Source organism: Sciurus vulgaris (assembly GCF_902686455.1).
Source record: "Sciurus vulgaris genome assembly, chromosome: 11".
Lineage (NCBI taxonomy): Eukaryota > Metazoa > Chordata > Mammalia > Rodentia > Sciuridae > Sciurus > Sciurus vulgaris.
Window position 1 is genome coordinate 124,514,134 of NC_136472.1, and position 21,952 is coordinate 124,536,085.

At 45.1% G+C, this 21,952-nt stretch overlaps 1 protein-coding gene across 4 annotated transcripts in view; it reads left to right on the forward strand.

Moving 5' to 3' along the window:
* Positions 1–21,952, forward strand: part of FLI1 (Fli-1 proto-oncogene, ETS transcription factor) — a 124,779-nt gene that overhangs the window by 79,400 nt on the left and 23,427 nt on the right. For 3 of the 4 annotated variants that reach the window (XM_079104131.1, XM_079104133.1, XM_079104132.1), the window contains 3 exons: positions 3,319–3,473; positions 8,015–8,218; positions 16,870–16,935. In XM_079104131.1, the coding sequence (XP_078960257.1) occupies positions 3,319–3,473; positions 8,015–8,218; positions 16,870–16,935 (425 nt within the window). The remainder of the gene's footprint in view (positions 1–3,318; positions 3,474–8,014; positions 8,219–16,869; positions 16,936–21,952) is intronic. The other variant, XM_079104134.1, reaches the window with a different exon arrangement.

The following is a 21,952-nucleotide window of genomic DNA, read 5'->3' on the forward strand; positions in this document are numbered from 1 at the left end:
AGTTCTAATTTCTCTACATGGCAAGAGCTCAGTTTTAAGTTCAGAAATCCTTAGAGGCCCAGCTGATGTGGAGAAGAATTTTTCAAAATTTATCTCCCCATATTCATAAAGGGAGAAGCCTATGGAATAAGCACCTCCCCTTCTGCTACCCCCTGCCCATGGAGTCTGGCTCTGGGCACCCTCCAGGGGAAGTGTGTGTCCTGTCAACTCCACCCTCTCCCACAGAGATCCCCCAGCCAATGAAAACCTTGCTCTCTTGGTTTCAGGCCAATTTAATCCTCCTTACTTCTCTGGCACTTGGATGGTTTCAGAACTGACAAGGATCTGAGAAAACTTACCATATTATGTGGTGTGTGTGAGTTGTGCACTTGTGCATGCACATACGTGGTGTCACTTGTGTACACATGTGAGTGTATGTGTATGTATTATGTATGTTATGTGTGTGCACAAATGTCTTATGTGTTCTATGCATGAAGATAGTACTGTGTGTGTGTTTGTATTATGGGACAGAGTGAGTGTGTGCTGTATGTGTGTATGTGTGAATGCATGTGTGCATGTTTTGTGGAGGGTGCACATATATGTGCATTATGTACTGTATGGTGGAGTATATACATGTGCATATGTGTGTGTATGTGGTGGAATATGTAGGCACATGAATGCATGTTTGCATTGTTTATGTGCGATGGAGTGTGTAATACATGTTAAAGTGTAAATGTTGCAGTGTTTGTGTGTTGTGCGTGTCATGTGTGGTGGAGGTGGACTATGTGCACATCTGCATTGTGTTTGTTTTGTGGGTGTGTGTTTTGTGTGTGCATATTCACACATACATGGTAGTATGTGCATGTTTGCATTGTATGAGGTATATGTGCATGGGTGTGGTAGAGTGAGTGATGTGGAGTATGTGTGTACATATTTATTTGAATGTGTGTTTATGTGGTGGAGTGTGTGTCAGAATGCATTTTTGCATTGTGTGTGTATGTCATGTAGTGGAGTTTGTGTGTGCACATAGGGTACAGTGTGTGCATGTTTGCACTGTGTATGTGTGTTGTGTGTTTAGGTGTGTGTATGTTGGAGTGTCTCTGCGTGTGTGTGCGTGGGTGCATGCGCACATGTGGTTAACCATGGGGAGGGTGGAGGGACCGCGTGCTCAGGCCAGCTCAGCTCAGACGCGGCACCAGGGTTGACTGGGACTGCTTCATCTCAGGCCAAGTCCTTCAACAGCAGAAGCCAGAGGGCCAAGCGCTGGTGAAAAGCCCTGATGTGCTACTGCCTCCCCTCCGACTGCCATGGGGACATTAAACCTTCAACGATCTGGGACTCTGACGGCTGGTTCTTGGTTCTCTGCCTGGAAAAACAGTAGGCGAATAGTAAAACCTTAAATTCTAACATGTGTAAGTTATACATCTTATTTTCATTTTCAGCCCATGTTCCCTCTGTAAGACATCAGGAAAAAATTACCGTCTGACTTCTAATATCTCAGTGGAGCATTTATCTCCCAGCTATGATAAGTGATCTTCAATATTTTTTTCCTTTCAGATTAAGAAACAAATTCATTTAATTTTCTTTATTGAATGTGCTCAGGCCTCCCCCGCCCTGCCCAAGTCTCTGGAAGCCCTGGACTGTTCCCTTTCTTTCTGGGCTGGGAACTGCTCCCCTCGGCTGTGGGGATGGGTGGGTCCCTATCTGGCACAGCACTGCCCCTTAAGGCCTCTCAGTGGTCCCTTCCTGCCCACGGCAGAGTGACAGAGGGCAGCAGCCAGCCCTTTGGAATGTCTGGAGAGGTTAGCAGCACGGAGCTGGAAAGCTGTAATCTGAACCTTATCTGACCTCCTTGGTCTGAAGGCCTGGTTTGGAGCTCTCAGAGAACTGGCTGTCTCCCAGGCTGTCAGAGCCGATGCTTGCTGCTTGGTCTAACTGTGCCTGCAGCCCCTGCTTGGACTTCCAGGGGTCTCTTCTGGTCCTGCTGCCAGAGGATCTGAGTCGGAACTAGACATGGCAAGATGGCCCCTCCCCAGACATGCTGGGAGGTCCACCACAACGGACTGGGGGATAACTGGAGTGTTTTGCCTACTGGCTCTGGGGCACCAGGTGGCCACAGGGGGTGTGTCAGCCCAGCTTTCCAGAGGGTTGCTCTATCACTATGCTGCAAAATACCAGGTGTTAATTGGATCATGACCAAGTTGGGTGATGTGCTTTCTCTCTTGTGCATTTTCAGATTGCATCCTCTGTGAACTTGGTGGTCAGGGCTGCAAAACTCTATCTGGGCCACAACCTCTATCAAGTTGTAGTTCCTGGATTCTATTCCTCCTTCACATATCAATCAGCTCTTTGACACATGGGTTTTGGTAGAGAAACTTAACACTGAGTCCTGCATCCTTTAAGTTGTGTGTGTGTGTGTGTGTGTGTGTGTGTGTGTGTGCGCGCGCGCACACGCGTGTGTTGCTGGGGATTGAACCCAAGGCCTTGTACATGCTAGCTAAGCACTCTGCCACTGAGCCACACTCCCAGCCTACATTCCCCACCCTTTTTTTAAGTACTGGGAATTGAACCCAGTCCCTTAAGCACACTAGGCCAGCACTCTACCACTGAGCAACATCCCTAGCCTGCATCCACATTTACTATCTTTGTGACTCTGGGCCAGTCACCCCCACCTCTCCATTTCCTTAACTGTAAGAAGGAGATAGTAACCTTGCTGTACCTATCTTGGAGGGTTATTGGGAAATTCAAATATAACAGAATGTGACAGATGCGTTAAAATGATGTATGTGTAATAAAAATAGCTCACGGAGAAAACATTTATCACTTGCCTCCCTGTAAGGCACCATGTGGGCTACTAGATTAAATAAAGAATGTAATGACGTCACCTCAAGAAATAATATGGCAGGAGGAAGGTTGATGCCAAGTTAACAATCACACAGTGTGACAAGTCCTATGACCAGCGCAGACAGAGAGCTATGGGACTGTGGAGAAGGAGTGACTGGGAGCAGGGACTGGAAAGAGGAAAGGTTGCCTGGAAATTAGGTGAAAACTGCAAGCTGCAGTTAGGTTGGGAGGGCCGCAAGGCCATACAGAGCAGTTCACTCAGGAGCTGCCAAACATTTTTAAGAACCCTAATTATAGGATTGGGATTTGCAGAAAGCTCTGGTGGCACTGTGGAGGAGGGCAGTAGAGCTTCCTCGTCTCCACCATCATCATTGCACTAAGGTGGACTGGAAGTGGCTCCAGGGGTATCTGAGTGATGGCCTGTCCTTCTGAGGCTAGGGCACGCTGCCCCCATCGGGAATGACTTCCTCTGGGCTTTGTCTCCTCTCACTCTAGGGAGTCTCCGGTCGACTGCAGCGTTAGCAAATGTAGCAAGCTTGTAGGCGGAGGCGAGTCCAACCCTATGAACTACAACAGCTACATGGACGAGAAGAACGGCCCCCCTCCTCCCAACATGACCACCAACGAGAGGAGAGTCATTGTGCCCGCAGGTACCTTGGGAACCAGGCTGCCTGGCCAGCATTCACTTTGCCACTCTTTGGGGGCTGTAGTGGAAGGGTAGGCCTGCTCCAGGGGGCATTGAAACCTTACCTGGTACCCTAGTCTCCATGGAAATGCAAAATTAGGAAAGCTGTTCATCTTCCCTGACTCCCTAGCTGCCATTCAAGATAGGGTCCCAAATTTCAACAGAACACTGAAGTGTTGATTTCAGAAGCTCCACTCTCAAACAGAGCACACCACATCCTTTACACCAGTGGCCTGGTCCCCTAGGATGAGACCTGCTGAGACTCAGAGGCAAAGCCACCTCATCCCAAAAGAAGTCCCATGAACACTCAGACCTGGCCATCCCTGTCTTTAAGGAGGAAGGCAGTTACTGATGCCTGCCCTTCCCTTCAGGCATGTACTTCCTGGCATCTGCTGGGTTCCACCTTTCCAAAATTACAGCCAGCTCTTTCAGTTTTAAAATAGAAATAACTATATTTAACAAATGGAGTGCCTTCACACGTGTGCCACAAGTTATGTCATTATGTAAAAATAGCCTCTTTTTCCTAGGTATTGGTGCTGTTGGTTACAGAAAATAAAACCATTGTTCAATTCTTCAGTCCATTGGCCGGACACTCTGCCTGGGCTTGCAGCAGCAAGATCTGCCACCCGGACACAAAGGGAGTTTGAAAACTGCCACGTGTAGAACGGGTGCCAGGTAGTAGGAGCAAGAATGTCCAGATCTTAAACAGAGTGAATTACAGGGAGGGACTGAAACTAACCTTACCAAAATAACTCCACCAAAGAGGCTAACTCCCTCCATTTGTAACAGTGAAAATGCAGTTGCGTCTTGATACAGAGGATTAGACATCTCTCTGAGGTAGTCCTAAAATTTCGTTGGTGTAGAGGCATGATTTTGTGATGGGTCCCTCCTTCTAAGAAAGGCTGTACCTCACCATCTTCTGGGACCACAGCCCATCCATGTGTTCTGGGCTAAACTCAGTGGGGACAAAAGTGGAAAGTAGGGAAGACTGAAGCAGGAGAGAAGGGGTTTGTGGGAATTGTTCTGTATCCTACAACATTTAAAAACTGCTCAAGTCCCTTCTTCCACAAGTGTATGAGCTAACAAAAGAAGAGGAAGAAGAACTTCACATCTGGAGTGCTTTCCAAGTGCCAGGCACTATGTAATTTGCTTTATCTACTTTTTTTTTTTTTTTTTTTTTTTTTTTTTTTGCAGTGCTGGGGATTGAACCCAGGGCCTTGTTCTTGCAAGGCAAGCACTCTACCAACTGAGCTATCTCCCCAGCCCTATGTACATTTCTTATGTCATTTAATATGTTTGGTCCCCAACCTCCCTCAGGGCACCAGCTGGTGATGATTAGCCCAGGTGCATCTTCTCGCTACTCACAGACAATGAAACTGTGTTGTTAAAACTAACTGGCGGGAACTCTCAGCACTTCCCAAGGCAAAGCAGAGCCTTCCAGGACTTTGCTCACTGGGAATCAATCTCTCCTGCTTCAGTCTAGTACCAACTAGCACAAAAAGAAAATCTTGAGGGACTAAAGCATGAGGGAATCAGATTGTCTCTGAACCAACTTGTTGGCCCCATCTCATTTTGGTAGACATTTCAGGCAGGCTATGGAAAGAGGATACAAATGGTCAGACTTATGGATTGACCCTTTCATCCTAGCTGGTATTAACATGCTTTCAAAGGGAATAGCACAATGTTGGACTTCAATGGGCCAAGTGAACTCTAACAGTAATGATGAAAATAGTGTAATTCATATCAAACCATTTTCAAAGCACTTCGCCTAAGGAATTCATGACCTAAGGATTTGCTTCATTATTTGGCCACCAACTAGATCTTTAAGAATTATCCTCAGACATTTTGGCTTCCTTCTGGTCAGCCTCCTGGACATGAGGGAAAGTCTCATTTGGGCAAGTCCACAAATCAAGGCAATAAAGCATTAGTGGAACAACCAATTGAATTTATGACGGGATTTTAAGACAAGTATAAACGAGCGCCCTAGTTAATCACCAGCTCCATGTTCAAATGGGAAGAAACTAGGACTAAATCATCCAGGAAAATACATTTGGAAGAGTTTAGCATGATCCAGAGTGGAAGATTTATAATTCATTGTGCTGTAGAGGGAGAGAAATAATATTGTGATAGAGTCCAAAGCAAGGGAGGAAATAATAAAATAAATAAAATATAGGTTATAAAATTGAATTTGAGGCCTTGGATACTAAAAGTGAGAAATTGGGAGAAGTGAAGGATGAAATAATGTGCTACAAAATCCAACTCCCTCCAGGACATTTTTCTTTAGAATCCTGAAATGGTGCAAACGTATTTCCATTTACCAATGATCCGTGCCTAATTGCTGCTGGAGAGTAAAAGTAAAGAAAGCAAGAAATTTATCTGAAAGAGACAAATGCGTACTTGTACAATGAAGCTTTAGAGGAGCTCTGCTCTTTGGCACAAGGGCTTTGTAACTTACAGGTGAGTCATTGAGGACCGTGAGGAGGCAAGAGGGGAGGGGTCTTTGAGGAGAGCTTCCTCTTCAACTAAGTGAAGCTCTGTGAAGACTTCAATTGGAACACCAACTCAGATTCTTACCAGCCATGGGTCTTTGGGCAAGAGACTTGAACTTCTAAGATTCCACTTTCCTTCTGTAGAATGAGGATAACCCATTTTGCTGGATTTCTTTGATAAGTAAAAATTGGGCATTTGAAGGAGCTGATGCATCTCGCAAGCTGTGCTGTCACTGCTTACAGGGTCCTGGATTGTTAGTGTGACATGCACCCTAGCAGCACCCTGTGACCTGCATCCCCAAATTCTCCTCTTAACAGTATTCCCATTACAGCTGTCTTTTGCCAGCTCCTCCTCCTCCAGCACTGCTCCCAGGCATGTCTGGTGCTGGGCACGTTGCAAAGCACACTCAGTCCCTGCCACCCAGATTCTTTCATATAAAAACCAAGGTGAAATGGAGAACCCTGTCAAAAGAGTGCAGTCAGTAGAAGATTCCCATAAAGTTCTGGGCGATGTCCTCTGGTGAGGCAATAGGACTTTGCCTTCTTCCCCAGCACACATCAAACCCAGTTCCCATCTTTGCCAAGAGCCTTCACAAACACTGTAGGATGAGTGTGTGAATTGATTGTGAGGAAGCACAGATATCCCTGCCAAATAAGCATGCTAAATAAAACAGGCTATGTAGAAGCAAGGGGTGACCCACTGCCTTGTAATAAAATTCAGGTCTCTCCTCCTCCAGAAACCTGCTAGGACTCTCCAAATTCACACTCTTCCCTGCCACTCAGGACCCTTGAGCTTACCACCACAAAATCCACTGCTTAGTTATTGCTTTGCTACTGTTTCATGAGGATAGGTATTGGGTGGGGGCAGGCTAAGAGCTACATAGTCATTCTTCTGTGATGAGCATATTTAAGGTGTTTGTTGGACCTAATAACAATTGGTTGCCAAGTGAAGAGATGGGTTCCGGATGGGATGAGGGATGAGGAATAAGAGTCCTATCCAGTATGGAACCTGAAAGTGCATCCCACACACCCCTGGCTGAAGACTTGTGGGCACGGCCATTGTCCCTACATGGTTCATGTTCACTCACAGCTAAAAGTTTCCTGTCTTTAACACCATTTCCAATCTTTGAGCACTTAAATATCCTAGAAATGTTTGAGGAATGATCTAGTAGACATTTCAACGCAGCTGTCCCCAAAAGGGGAAAACCCAGATTGGATTTATGTCAAACACTAACACCACTGGGTCTTCCAACCACGCAGATGGGATTGCAATAAAAGTGCATACATGGATAATTCTTTTCTATAGCCATCTGAGGGATTGGTGTTCTTTCTCAAAATCATTAATATTCTTAAGAATACAGATGGTTCTCCTTTCCAGAGACACTGGTCCCTGGATCCATGCAAATGTGTCTATTTTCATTTTGATGCCAGTATTTCTCAGGCAAAGGTTTCAATTGCCCTCCAAGATCTTTAAGGAGTGTCCTGTCAGGGGGCAGCTAAGAGCCTTCCCAGAGAGCTAAGTGGTTCAAGCAGCACCAGATGCCATGGAGTCACATGGGCTGCTCTGAGGGGGGTCATCTAAAAGGGAACTGGCAAAGGGAGAGAGAGGAAGGGGGAAGGAAAGGGAAAAGGAGGGAGAGAAATGAAGAAGGGAAAGGGGGAGAAAAAGAGGGGAGAAGGAGAAAGAAAGAGGGAAGAAAGCAGAGAAAGATATATAAGGGGGAACAGGAGGGAGGGAAGAAGAGGAGAGGGACAGAAAAGAGAGAGGAAAAGGAGAAAGAAAGGGAGAGAGCGAGAGGAGAAAGAGATGGAGAGAGAAAAGGGGAAAGAGGAAAGAAAGGGAGAGAGAGAGGGAGAGAAATGAGAGAAGATAGGAGAGGGAAGAGAGGAAGATTGAAAAAGAGGGAAGAGAGAAGAGAGAGAAGAAGGAGGGAGGAGAGGGAAGAAAGAGAAGGGGGGACTTCGAGACTGTGTGAGCAGACTTCCCTGCTGACCCCTCCTCTCCTCTCCTCTGCAGACCCCACGCTGTGGACACAGGAGCATGTTCGGCAGTGGCTGGAGTGGGCAATAAAGGAGTATGGCTTGATGGAGATTGACACCTCCTTCTTCCAGAACATGGACGGCAAGGAACTGTGTAAAATGAACAAGGAGGACTTCCTCCGAGCCACCTCGCTCTACAACACGGAAGTGCTTTTGTCACACCTCAGTTACCTCAGGGAAAGTAAGTGCCAAAGGCCCAGGTCTGGGAGGAAGCTCTGCTGGGGTCAGTGGGTTTCCCACAGGTCAGGAAAGGAGGTCACTGTCCTTTGTGTTAGTCATCTGGGGCAGAGGCCAGGGAGCAGCACCTTTGGGGCTGTAACCCTCCAAGGTCATGTGGGCTCCTGCAAGGAGCAGACACAATCCTGAGGTATCAATGGAAGCAAAACAGGCAATGCAGAAAAAGTAGGGTGCTGTGACTCAGGGTTGGGGCATCAACAGAGGCTAGTTACCCTGGTCCTATGAGATCCTCATCCTGGAAGCTACTTCTGCTCATAATTATGTAGAGATGGATGGTCTGGCTGACATTTTCCTAAGAAAGGATTTAAAGCTCCCACAGGAAACTGGGTTCACGCATTTGGGATTTAAAGTTTTAAAAACTGGCATAGTAACTTCCTCTTATCCTGGGGTCACTCTGCTGCTCGCTGACCCTGCCTTACAGGCTGCTTCTTACACACTTATTTGCTAACCAGTGGGAGTAGCTCATGCCACCAGGTGCTAGGAAGCTTTCCCCTGGTACAGCCTAGAGAACAAAAAGAGCTTTGCATAAGGAGAGCTTAAGAAATGAAGGGCTTATCCTATATGAGGCTCCCCAGAACCAAGTGTCCATCAGTTTGACGTGAATTTCATTTGATGTGGACTAAAGACAGAGCAGAGAATGGGACCTGCTCTGAAAATCTCAGCCTTAACTCTTTACCAGGTGACACAGCAGTGTCACTCCCAATTCCTTTGGGGTTTTTCTGTGGCCTGACGTGATGGCACTAGGATGAGGGAGTTGAAGCCTGGGGCAGACAATGTGTGCCCATTGTGCCCATATGGCCAGTCCCATCCAAAGGCAGCGGGCAGACTCGGGATGCAGCGTTGGCTGGGACTCTGAAAGACTTAAGCTTTGGGAAAGTGTTTGTTGACCTTCAAAAGCTGAGGTCTTTCCTGATCTGGTGGCCTCTGAGTTGGTTTGTGCCTTATTTGCTTTCCCTTGCTCATTGGGTCTTTTCCCCGCTCCCCTTGTGATCTGCTGTCTCAGGGCAACAGCACAACAGTGCGCTGTGCGGGGGGTGGGCAACACACACTAGCTGGAAAATTTTTTTTTAATGTCTTTGGAAGTTTCCACCCGTTCTATCCCTGCGGGCTATCCGGTCACCTCTCCCAGGCGTCTGGGAACCAGTGGGTGAGAGTGGATGACGCAGTGTATGTTAGCACCAGAGCAATGACCTCATGTCTGAGTCTTGCTGCAATATGAGGTCAGTCCAAGAAGCAGCAGTTTCAGAAAAGGGGCCATTTTCCACCCAGTTTCTCTAAGCTTTGGATGATTAGCCTCTTTCTAAGGATCTATATTTCTCAGACTTTAAGTGTTCATGGAATGACGGGGGAAAGGGTCTTTGAACAGAGTTGTGCAATGATTTACACAGGGCAGGGGTGGAGGTGGGCATACAGAAGGTGAGCAGGAGAAGAAGAGGCCAGCAAAGCAAAGCACCAGGCAAGTCTGTCTTTCTGCCCCTCCTGGCATCAGCTGTGGCAGGAGTTTGGGATTCCTGACGCTTTCCCTTCTTTGTGGGAGAAGAGATGACAGCAGTGTGATATTTATATCACATAGGTCACATGATATCACTTATGACTGATATGATATGATATGTTATGATATATAGCATCATATTTATGTATAATATAAAGGGCCTAGTAATTTTCAGCTCTATTAGAAAGAACTTTGTTGGGAGTGTGTCCAAGTACATTCAGTGTCAGTAAAGGGGAAGCCCACTCAGGCCATGGAACCCATAAGTCTGGTTTTCTGACTGGTCTATAAACAGCCCAAATCCCCTTAGTACTTCCTATCACCAAGAACCTAAGTCACAGGCACTAAAGTAAGACAAACACCTGTGGCTCAGAAGGCCCAAGAATGTGAGGGGGAGGCACTGGTGACCCTCAGGAGACTTTCTACTTGGAGGAGGGCAGAGGCAAGGGTGAATAGTAAGCCAGTAGTGAATAAAGTGGGGGCACAGAGCTCGAAATTTGGAGGCTAAAACATGGCATGAAAAAGGGATTTCTTCTAAGAACACATGTGCATCAAAGAAGAAGCCCCCAAAGCTATCAAAATACAACATTTCTAGAAAGGGGATTAATAATAGAGCAACTTTCAAAGTTGAGAGGAGATGGAATCAAGTTTGGCTATGGAAGACCTTGAGAAGCACAGGACAGATTTCCAGAACCTGGAGGATGGTTGGAACAGCAGTGCATGATGGGAAAGTTGCTCTGGCATTATCGTGAAAAAAACTCAAGCAGTGCTTATGATATGAGCTGGAGTGAGAGAGCTCACTATAAGGTGACCTGTGCATCGACATAAAAGCCATGTCTGCTGCCAAAGCAAAGACAGTTATATCAAGTCTAAAAAAAAGAAAGCTTGCCCCAACATAGTGTTATAAGAGCCTGTTAAGGAATCTAACTTGAATCTTCCTCATTCATGTTTCTTCCTCATTGGTGTCTTTCTGGGTCCCTCTAGTTGGATGGTGGTTGGCTGCTAGGACATATGCAGGAGGCCATGTGCCAGTGACAGTCAGCTCTCTGGAGTGCTGCAAACTCCCTCAGGCTGACCAACCTGTCTTCAAACACTTTATAGTTTTTCCAGACTGACTTCCAGTGGATGATTTGTGCTTAGGAGGGAGGCCAGTCCTTGAGGAAAAGGTTAAGTCAACTGAATTGAGACAAGGGGAAGGGGAGCTAATTCCTGTGTCTTTCATCTTGCCCTTTTGTTGGAGAGGGGGACTGAATGCAAACATTTACGCTTTAGCAAGAAATGGAAGGAAGATAGTGGAGATCCTGGATGCAGATGGAAGAAGTGCAGAATGGTAAAGGATAGCCATGAGAGGAAAACTGGGGACCAGAACCCATGTGTGGATTGTCATAGGTCAAAACTCAGATCTAATCTTTCTGGATTGTACTAAAAAAAAGGGACATCTTGCAGGATAAGAAGATCTGGCATCAAATTTATACTTTCACAAAGGTGCTTGACTGTTTATTCTGGTCGTCTGGGGAGGGGAGCTCTACTTTTAAGTTTTAAATGCCCGATTTTGAATTTAAAGATGAATTTTCCAGGGTGAGGAAGAAATAGCAATGTTCCAAGTCCCTCAGGCTAGGATTTATCCAAACTACCTGGAGGTGCCTGTCTTCACATTTGGGCATTTTGACTGTCCCAGAAAAGTGACTTTGTAACACCCCCACACTTGAAATTCGAGGACTGAGAGGACTGGGTCTGGTTAGGATGCCTCCAGTTCTTGGGGTTAGTCTAAAATCTCCTGGACAGGCCAGCATCTGCCCAGGTGTCATTCACTTTACATAGACAGGGTGCCCCCTAGTGGACACCAAGTGGACCACTCTTATAATCCCCATTTCAAAGCCAAAGCAACTGAGGTCTGGCAATCTAGAAATTGGTTCAAAGGCATTAAGCAGTGAAAAGTCCCTGTCCTGGCCTCTAAGATTCAGGCCTCTGAATTCCCAGCCTGTGACCTGCCCCCCAGTCTCATGTTACTGCAGATGACAAATCTATCTTGGTGGGAGATGCCTGGACCCAGGGTCGGCAGCAAGTCAACCTGCACCACGCTTGCCTCCTCTTCCCAGTGTGAGAGTTAGCCTTACTCTTCCAGGGCTTCCACAGCAAGGGCCAGGCCACTTACCCCACAGTGTTTTCTGTTTTTATTTGTACCAAGAGATAAGTGCTTTCCAAAAAAACTTTCCTGTGGCCTCATGGAATGAGGCAGATTAAGCCAAATCTATCCCCCACCAACCCTTCTCTCTTCCCCACAGAACCCCAAGCTCTGTACTTGATTGGCAGCCCCACCAGAATCTCTCCCAGACACACCCTGGGGCCAGAGGCTGTGTTTGCAAAAGGCAGGCTGTGGGAAATGAGATTGGGCCCCTTGACAAGGCTGGGACCTGGCAGTTCAGCTTCAGGACCACTGGGGGGAGTTGGGGGATGCCCCAGAGTCCAACAGCTCCTAGGTGGAGGGGACAGCCAGAAGCAGAAGGAAAAAGATTTCTTTTGTTTGGTTTGGGTTGGGTTTTCATTTAACAAACGAATTAGGTTTATATGTCTATCTGGGTCTGACCTAAGAAACTGTGTTTTCAAACAGTGGCGGCTTAAGAGAATGAAATATATTGTGTGACAGGGAGACCACAGGAAAGGTATCTATCTTGACTCCCATTTTTAATTTAAACTTAATGGAAAACACATTTTGCGTTTTGTAGTATTCCCACCTGCAACCTCAGATGGTCGGGCAAAGGTGATGGCCTGGGGCAATCGTGCTGGTGAAGAATTATCCCTTCCAGGTCCAAGTTTGACCAGGAAAGAACAGGATTCCAGCAGGACAAAAGGCCAGATCACCCTGGACTCAACACTTGGGCAGGCCTGTGGTCTAGAGCAGAGTCCGACTGCCCTACCCCGCCCTCTCCATCCCCTCCCACCCTCACGCAGCCAGAGCCATTGACTGCATTGCACAGAAAAGGGAGACTCCACTCGATGGGCTGACTATGAGGGGCGCCGGTGGATTCTATGGCAACAGGGAAGCCCAGACAAAGGCTTTGGCATTGGGACGCTGCTCCAGGTGTCTCCCATGCTCCAGGTGTCCCAGATGAAAAGTGGTTTAGGCAAAGGGAATATGGAACTGAAGCAGCCCGGCCCCCAGGGGCGGGAGGGCTGCCCCACACCTGCAAAGCTTCACAGTGCCCATTCCTATCTCCTTTCAGATCCCAGATTCTGTATCCAGGGACAGATGGACCCCCAAATGGAAAATTACCTTTTCCTCATGCTCTTGCTTTGGGAAGGCCATTCCAATCAGCAGCAGTTGCTTTGTGCTTTTGAGAGCAAAATGTGTCCTGAATAAATAAATATATACATGTGTATATATCTACACACATACACATATGTGCATGTGTACACATACATACTCATAACCAAGTAAACAAATGTTCTAATTGAAGTATAACATACAGAATATTGCAAATAAAACGAGGGCACATTTGGGGGAATTATCACAAAATGCTTTCACTCCTTGTCTAAGTACCACCCACCCCAGGTCATGGAGTAGAAAAGAAGACCCTACTCTGTCTCTCTATCACTACTAACTCTCCTCCCCAAAGGTAACCACCACCCTGCCTTTCAACAGCATATGTGAGTTTTGCCTGTTTCTTTGATTTAGCCTGAAGGCTGCAGGAGCTGGTAGACTGAGGATTTGTAGAGAGAACAAGATGGGGATCCTGCTTTCTACAACTTCTGGCTATGTGATCCTGGGCAAAAAACTTGACTTTTTTGAATGTTGATCTCCTCGTCTGTAAAAGAGGGATCAATGTGATACTGGCTTTTGCATGACTCATGCAAAGACTAAGTGAGAGAAAAGAAAAGTGTCTGGCACACCATACAGGGTCCAAAAGCATTGGTTTCTGTCTTTCCTATTCTAACCTGTTGACTCTGAGAAGTGAGGGTCAGGAAACCTTAGGAGGTGAACAGTATGCTAGGCTGACTCCAGGTCAGCCCAAAGAGATCCTCAAAGCAGGAGAAACAAATTCAAAGCAACTAGGAAGGGGGCCAGACTAGGAAGGACTTTCCTGCATCAGAACAAGTTCCCTTAAGAGTGTCTGTGCCATCCTCTGTATCTTGAGGCTCTGATAGGAAAAAAAAAAAAAAAAAAAAATTAGAGAGAGAAAGGAATGTGTGTCCCTTTGGAGAGAGACCAGAAGCCCCTGGCCTGCCCCTGTTCAGGAATGAAACTTGAACCAAGAACAATCTTTGGGGCAAAACCCTTTTCCTAGGTTGCCATGAAATATGTATTTCATGCAAGCTTTGGAAAGGTTACACGACCCTTTCTCTTGGCTTTCTGGGATTTTCCTGTGGAATTCACGTGTGCCCAAGGAAGTACTTTCACCAGGGGGGGAAATTTAATAAATGTGGTTTATCTAAGATTCGTGCTCTCGGCTAACTTTGCACTAATGACTCAGGCATTTTGCTCCTCAGAGACCATCATTTTTCTTTATTTGCTCCAGCAGTGAGGTTTCAGCCTGAGGGAGAGAATGTCGGGGACAGAGATGCAGACATTCTTTTATTCCTGAAATTCTTTTGAATTCCCTTGGAACGTTTGATTCCATTGCTTAACCTCCTTCCAGTCACAGAGGATTATTTCTTATTGCAGCAGAACCCATTCATAACTCTAATTTCAGAGGGTAAGACCAAGGCTCAACAAGTTCTGGTATAAAGGGTTTTATTGTATGTAATTGTGGTGTCTTGGAAGACGGGAAATAAAAATAGTAATGACAATAACTAGCATTTATTGAACACTTACTATGAACCAGGATCTATTCTGAGCACTTCACACACAGGATTTTACTTAATCCTCAAAACATCCCTATTAGGAAGGTTGTTAATCTTTTGTACAGTTGAGGGGTCTGTGGCTCAGAGAGATGAGATAAATTGATGGAGGTCATAAAGCTAATCAGTGATAAGAAGCAGGTCTAATTTTAAACTCATTTGCATAATGACCTCCCCAAAATGAAGTTGTCCTATCCCCATTTTGTCTTTGATATTCTTGAGAACGGAATCACCAAACCATAGCCGGTTGTTGGTGTTGCATTTGGGTGACAGTGTCATTTATAAAACCGTCTCCACATACCTGCACTTTGGCATATAGCAGTCTCCATACCCCTGCCCCACTCCTGGTTTGAGTCAAGAACTGTTTCAGGACTAGAAGGAAAAGTCACCCAAGCTAAAAGTTATATGTCCTAAGCAGCTAGAAGATTCTTATAAAATCCTGTTCCTCGTGGTCTGATCTGGTAAGGCTCACAACTTCTCTGAGGCACACAACCAAACGCCCACAGCTGGGCGAGGCAGCAACTCTGCTTCTGCTTCCCCTCCATGACAGAACTAAAAATAGGTGTGTCTAACAGCCCGTTCTCAGCCTGGCACCCAGTCAGTCCCCTCAGCCACAGCAGCAGAGGAAAGGGTTGTTCAGAAAAACTTTCTCAGCCTCAAACACATGTGTCGAGCTTATGGTATCCTTTGTAAAAGCAGATCCTAGTGTTAGTTCTGATGGCTTCTTAAAATTTCTCCAGGAGAATCCTGACAAGAATTCCCCAAATGCTTAAATTGTATAAAATAAAACTCTTGCCTTCCATTGAAACAAGAGAATAAATCTCATTTTAGGAAAGAAGGGAGATGTATTTTACATGTAGCAACAAAAACTGACATCCCTTCTAGATGCCTCAGCTGGACCTGGTATTGAATAAGTATGCATCAAAGTGTCATCTTAAAAGACTGTGTATCAGTACCCTGGGATGACAGGAAGCTCAGTGCCTGGATTCTCATGTTTAGTTATGTACCCTTAGACATAGGAAAAGGGAGGCAGAAGTTCCTGCTTATATTACCACCATCCTACCCCCATTCCCAAGTCCCAGAGTCTTCTCCACCAATAACTAATATTCAAGCACCTGGTTCCCACCTGTAAAAGGACCTGCATGTACAGAAACCCAGAGGATATGTCAGGAAGGACCAGTACCAGTTTCTCCTCCAGGGTGTGGCAAACTACAAGCTGTAGATCAAAAATCTGGCCTTCAGATAAAACAAAACAAAAACTAAGAAGAATGCACAAAGGAGACTACATTTAGTCTATAAAGCCTAAAATATTTTCTAAATGGTCTTTATATAAAAAGTTTGCCAACCCCTGCTCTAGTGCAACCTCTTCATTTTTCTGATGAAGAAATAAATCAACATCTGGACATGTGAAGTCACTTACCCACCATCAGTCAGTGAGTTGGTAATAGATCCAGCACAGACCTGGGTAGAATGATTCTCAATCCTGTTTCTTCCATGACGTGGTCATGATATGGTGCCCAAGAAACTTCAGGGTATGAACATGGTCAACTCAGGAGGGCATAGACTTATTTCCCCAAAAAGTAATCTGTTTTGACTTACTTTGGCCCAAATTTCATAAGCTGTCATACTCCTGCATGATTGGCTCTAAGCATATGGGTCACTTGAGCTTATTCTTGCTCTCTGGAAGTCCTCTGTCCACTTTCAACAAAAGAATAAATCTAGTTTTAGGAAAGAAGGTAGAACGTATTTTACATGTAGCAACAAAAACTGACATCCCTTTAAAATGCCCTGACAGGTCCTGGTGCAGAATAGGTATGCATCAAAGTGTAATCTCCTCCCTTTTCATGCCATCTCCTACTCTGAATCACAGAGCAATGATTTGGTTTTAACCTGTATTAGTCAGCTTTTCTTTGCTGTAACAAATACCTGAGATAATCAACTGATAAAGAGAAAAGGTTATTTTTGCTTACAATATCAGGTTTGCTTACAATATCAGTCTGTGATCCATTGGTCCTGTTGCTTTGGGCCTGTGGATGAACATCATGGCAGGAATACAGGCTTCCTTCATGAATGGGAACAAAGAAGAGAAATAGGAGGACAAGAGTCCCAGTGTCACCTTCAAGGGCACACCCCCCAGAGACTTCACAACCTCTCCCACGGCCCCGCCTCTTCAATTAGGTTCTGCCAACTCCCAATAGTTCCCACACTGGGAGCTGAACTAGATTCAAGCTATGGTATCATCTATGTCTTTTTTCTTTGCTTTTCAGGTTCACTGTTGGCCTATAACACAACCTCCCACACAGACCAGTCCTCACGACTGAGTGTCAAAGAAGGTGAGTCTGTTCTCTCAAGCAATTAGAATTTTCTTCAGTGCCAGATGTCCAGGCCCACACTGTTAAGTTTGGGTGGAATACTTCAGGTCTGCACACCAACTTCCTTGTTCCACTCAGTCTTTCCTAGCATGCAAGACAAGAAACCAAAACTTTCCTCGCTCATGCCACCAACTGCGAAGCTACTTTGAAGAAGGTTCTAAATATCTTGTAATTATATCAGAAAGATAAAACTTGAAGTTACTCTTCCATAAAGAAAATGTGTTGTCCTTGGAATGAAATGAATACTTCTTACTTTCAAAGCTGAAAGTTGGGGGTTTTCTTTTCTGAAGATAATGAAATAAAGATTTCAAGGATTTTAGCATACCCATCTTTTAAGGTTTTTTTCCCTCACAAAATTTTAGCAGTATAAATTCATGGTTCGAATGGTGATTTGAGGATTTGATCTAGTCTGGTTTGGTTTGATTTTGTTTGGTTTGGTTGAGAGAGAAAGAAATCTGTCTCAGCAAATGATTTTTGCCAACAAGGATTTTAGCACACATCACGATAGCATTTCTCAGCATCTTCATCAAATGATGTCGTGAGGATTGGTCCAGATACTGTGTTAAATTTTAGTCACTGAAACAAGTGAATAATTCATGGTTCCTGATTAATGGAGGGGAAAAAATGTGAACAAAGAGTTATTAGAAACTGGAGAAAGAGTAAGAAAAAAATCTTCCTATGGTAAAAGAAAAATTCCTCAGAGGAAAGGCTCTTGAGTGGGAATTTTCAGAACGACAGGAGTATGGCAGCCACATTCTCTCTCCTCCCCTATTTTCTCTTTAACTCATACCTGTCGTCAAATAGAAGAAAGGCAGGTTTCAATGTGTGTGGCATATTGGGCAGAACCGCACAATGTTTCAGAGATGCACAAGGCTCTTCTGAGGGAAGAGACCACAGTTCAAAATCTTCATGGGGAAAGGAGGAAACAGAGACCCGAACAGCCCCCATGTCTTGCTCAAGACTTTCATCTCCAATCGCACAGGACTTGGTGTTCATTGTTAACAATTCATAATTTGACAATGATCAGAACATTTATTTAGTGGAAGAAATACAGAATATAATGAATCTGCTTTTAAACATTGGTGTTTTTCAACTGTTCCCTTCTCTCCTACCCCACCCCGGGCCAGTCCTGCTTCTGCCTTTCCAAATCAGATCTACTGAATCTCGCCACGAAAACTGAAGTTGTATTGATGCATTCTACATCCTAAGCCAAACTTGACTTGATGACCTATTTTAACAACATGTTTCAAATGTCTATAAGAGAGAACATTCATTTTTGTGGCAAATACATTTGAGGTCAGGGAAGCATTGACTTCCTTTAGGAAAACCACTCTGCCCCCTGAACCTCAGTTGCCTGTCAAGTGCAGGGGTTGAACTAAGTCAGTAGGAGCCTAGCCTGATGTGGGAGCTCTTAGTGAGTTTCATTTACTTATTAAGTTTTATTTCATTTGCAGATTTGGAGGGAGAGAGACAAAGGAAAGGAACTATTGGAAGGAAGAGGAGGAAGGAGGGAGGGGAGAAGGGAATGAAGGAAAGGATGAAGAAAGGAAGGAGGGAGGGAGTGAAGGAAAATTAAACTTTCCAATTGCTAAGTGAAGGTTCAAGGTTACAACCTACAGGCAACTGATCACCTCAGAATGTACTAGTGAGGCTCTGGGGCAGGCAGAGCCAGTGGGGGATTTAGTAATACTGGGCTTAAAATACAGGTTCTAGTTTGGAAACTGGGTTAGGTTAGTTGATATGTGTTGTTAACCCACTTCTTCCTCTCTAGGGTGTCAACGCTCAGCCTTCTTCTCTACCTGCAACAGTGCATCCCTGTCTGTCCCTGAGCCCTTTTGTATTTGGGGAGCACATTCTGCCTTATTCAGGCTGACTGCAGGAACAGCCCACTCTTGCTGGGTAGCAACCCCTCTTCTGAAATGAATTAACTGGAGTATCCAGGCAGACGCATGCAGCCAGGGCCTCATTCAGGTGGTGCTGGGCATTTATCTCCCAGCATCAGCCCTGGCCTCTAGAGTCGATTAAGTCTGGGCTTTGCAGGTGCATCTTTTGTCCCCTATAAAGCTCTCCACTTGAGCCGCCCTGCTCCGCTATCGCCTCCCCCCTGGAGAGATGGTCTGAATCTGTCTGAACGACCCAGCAAGCCACAAAACAAAGTGCATTAGCAAGACAAAGCTTACCCGGCTCCTCTCTCCCTCCCTTTCACCCTCCCCCCACCACCTCTCCATCTCTCTTCTCTAATAGCTATGTTTATTTTTTTAAATATTAAATGGAAAAAGAAAGAGGAGCCATCCTGCAACCTTGGCTCCATCTTCTTTGAATAATACACATACATAGCCCCAAAGAAGTTCAGCAAAAGCACCAGAGCCATGGGGCGTTGGGGGGTGCATGCACACACGTGCACTCCACAAAGGGCAGGTGCTGGGATCAGGCCAAAGCAAAGAAGTTGAGGAAACAATGTCTATTAATGTGTCTTCAAAGAGCTTATCAAATTAGAATGACTTTTTACTTTAAAATGGCATAATCACTCTTCTAGCTTGCCTTTTTAAAACATAGCTGCAATCTCTAAGGGTTACTTGTGAAATTTAAGACTTGGTTTAAAAAATTAACTTATAGCAATCTGTATTATCTTGCATTAAATATTCTGGGGCTATGGATCAGACCCAGTTAGAATAGAGGTGCTCTCCCCATCTTTGGTCATCCAAGTTAATGAACTTAAAGAAATAAATAAATGAGGATGGAAGTGACCGTTGCCCATTTGCCAGAGTAGGCATACGGTCACTTCTACAGGACTTTGGAAAACAGCAGACACTTTTGTGTGCTTTTCTTTTGAGCTTTCCATCATCCCTGTGAGTTAGTTATTATCATCTCCATTTTGTAGGCAAGGAAAGTGAGGTGTTGTGATATCAAGAGACTCATAGCTTATTCAATGGCAGGGCTCAAATTCTGATGACAGAATTAAAAGTCCCTCAGTCCCTAAATGTTGATCTCACAGAAGTGAAGCAGAATAGTGGCTACGAGAGACAGAGAGACCAGGAAAGGTGTGGGGAGAAAAGATGGAGAGAGGATTGCTGATGCGTGTGGGGTGTGGTTGGAGAGGAGGAATAGCTTTTTATGCTGTATGGCACAGTAGGCTAACTAGGGTTGTAATCAATTGACTGAATATTTCAAAATAGCTAGTAGAGAGGATTTGGAATATTCCCAATACAAATAATGGTAAATGTTTGAGGTGATGGATGTGCCAATTACCCTGATCTGATCAGTGCACAATGTATTTCATATATTGACTGCACAAACACTTGGAGATCTTCAGCGAATACTGAGTCCTAGGACATATATTGATTATATAACTACACTCATAGGAGATGCTTAGAACGGTCACATTCAAAATGATGGAAAGTACACGGAGGTTACCAGAGGTTGCAGGGAAGGAGAATACTGCTGAACTGTACACCTAAAAGTGATGGAAATCATAAAATTTAGATCATGTATATTTTGCTAAAGCAAAAAAATAAAAAGTAAAAAATAATGAAACCAGGCCCAAACATGACCAATTAATTCTAATCTCTAAGGGTGCCTCTGAGGCCTTGGAATTTGTTTTTTAAAGTTCTCCAGGTTACTCCTGCCTTGCAGCCCAGCTTTATAGCACACGGACACACCAGAAAGAGGGTAAGGAGACAGATTCATCTCAGAACCACCCCAGGTGTTTTTGGAGATACACTGGGATATTGATCTTGACCTTGTCTGTCCTCACATCATCCCTAACCAAGGACCTATGGATATATTGATAAAGACATGGCAGGGGTGAAGGGACCACTTGAGCATGCTTAGTTTTTCCACCGCTGTCATTGATGATGATGTACTTATTATCAATTTTGACACTTTGTATTCATATAGCACTTCACTTCTCAGAAATCCCCTTCTGCTATACCCCTATTTGGTCCTTTAAAAAGGAGATATTGCATTGCTTACTTGATTTTACAGGTCACTGAGGTTCTAGAAATTAACGGATCTATCTGAGTATTCAAGGCCCCAGAGCTACTGAATCTGCACTTGCTTCTCTCAGGTTTTCCAGGATGCAGAGCTGAGCGTGTCTGCTCTGATTGCAGGTCAGAGCTCTGTTTTTCTGGGGAAACCCAGCCTGGGGGCCTTTGCGGTTGCTCGGCTGGAGTAGCAGTAGGCAAGAATCAGCAGATGTCTTCTTCAGGGCTGCTGTGCACGCCTAAGCCCTCATTTCCTTAGCTCCTCATGCCGAATCTGTTTAAATACCTCTGACTCCCCAGAAGACAGAGGATATTGAGCTCTTTGTTTATTAACTCCTGGAACTCATAAACCCGCCAAGGACCAGCGGTGCACTGAGCTGCTAGCCCCAGCCTGGGAGCCTTTCAGAACCTGCTTCTGAGTCAAAAACCAAAAACCACGGCCCACTGAGGGTAGATCGTCTGCCTGCAGAATCACCATCACCAGCAATTGCCTTAGCTAATGGATATAAAGTCTGTCTCTATGTGCTAAGGATGGAAAGGAGACGGAGGAGGCTGGGAAGAGGGGCAGGAACTACCTCTCTGTGTTCTCTATAGTGAATCTAACCTGCACTGAAGACCAGACTAACAAGAGCCTGCTTCTCTTAAAAAGAGTTCTTTGATGGCAGGGGCTGTGCACATACTAACAGCCCCGCTTTTGCGGCCCTTTATTGATTGCAGGATGTTTTCTTGTCTATTAACTCATTGGTGCCTAGCCCCTCTGCCATCCATGAGATGGCAAGTACTATAAAGCTGCTGCTGTTATTATTCCCATTTCTTAAAAGTTACCCCAGGTCTTGGGTGTTCTTTTCTCCCTCCAGGCTGATTCCCACATTATTATCTCGACATATTTAATTCAGGCATCTGACAGCATCTTAAACATTCTTTAATTAATGCCCCAATTTACCAAGGGCAGGTGTTCATCTCATATTTCAATATTACAGCATATTAAGAACTTG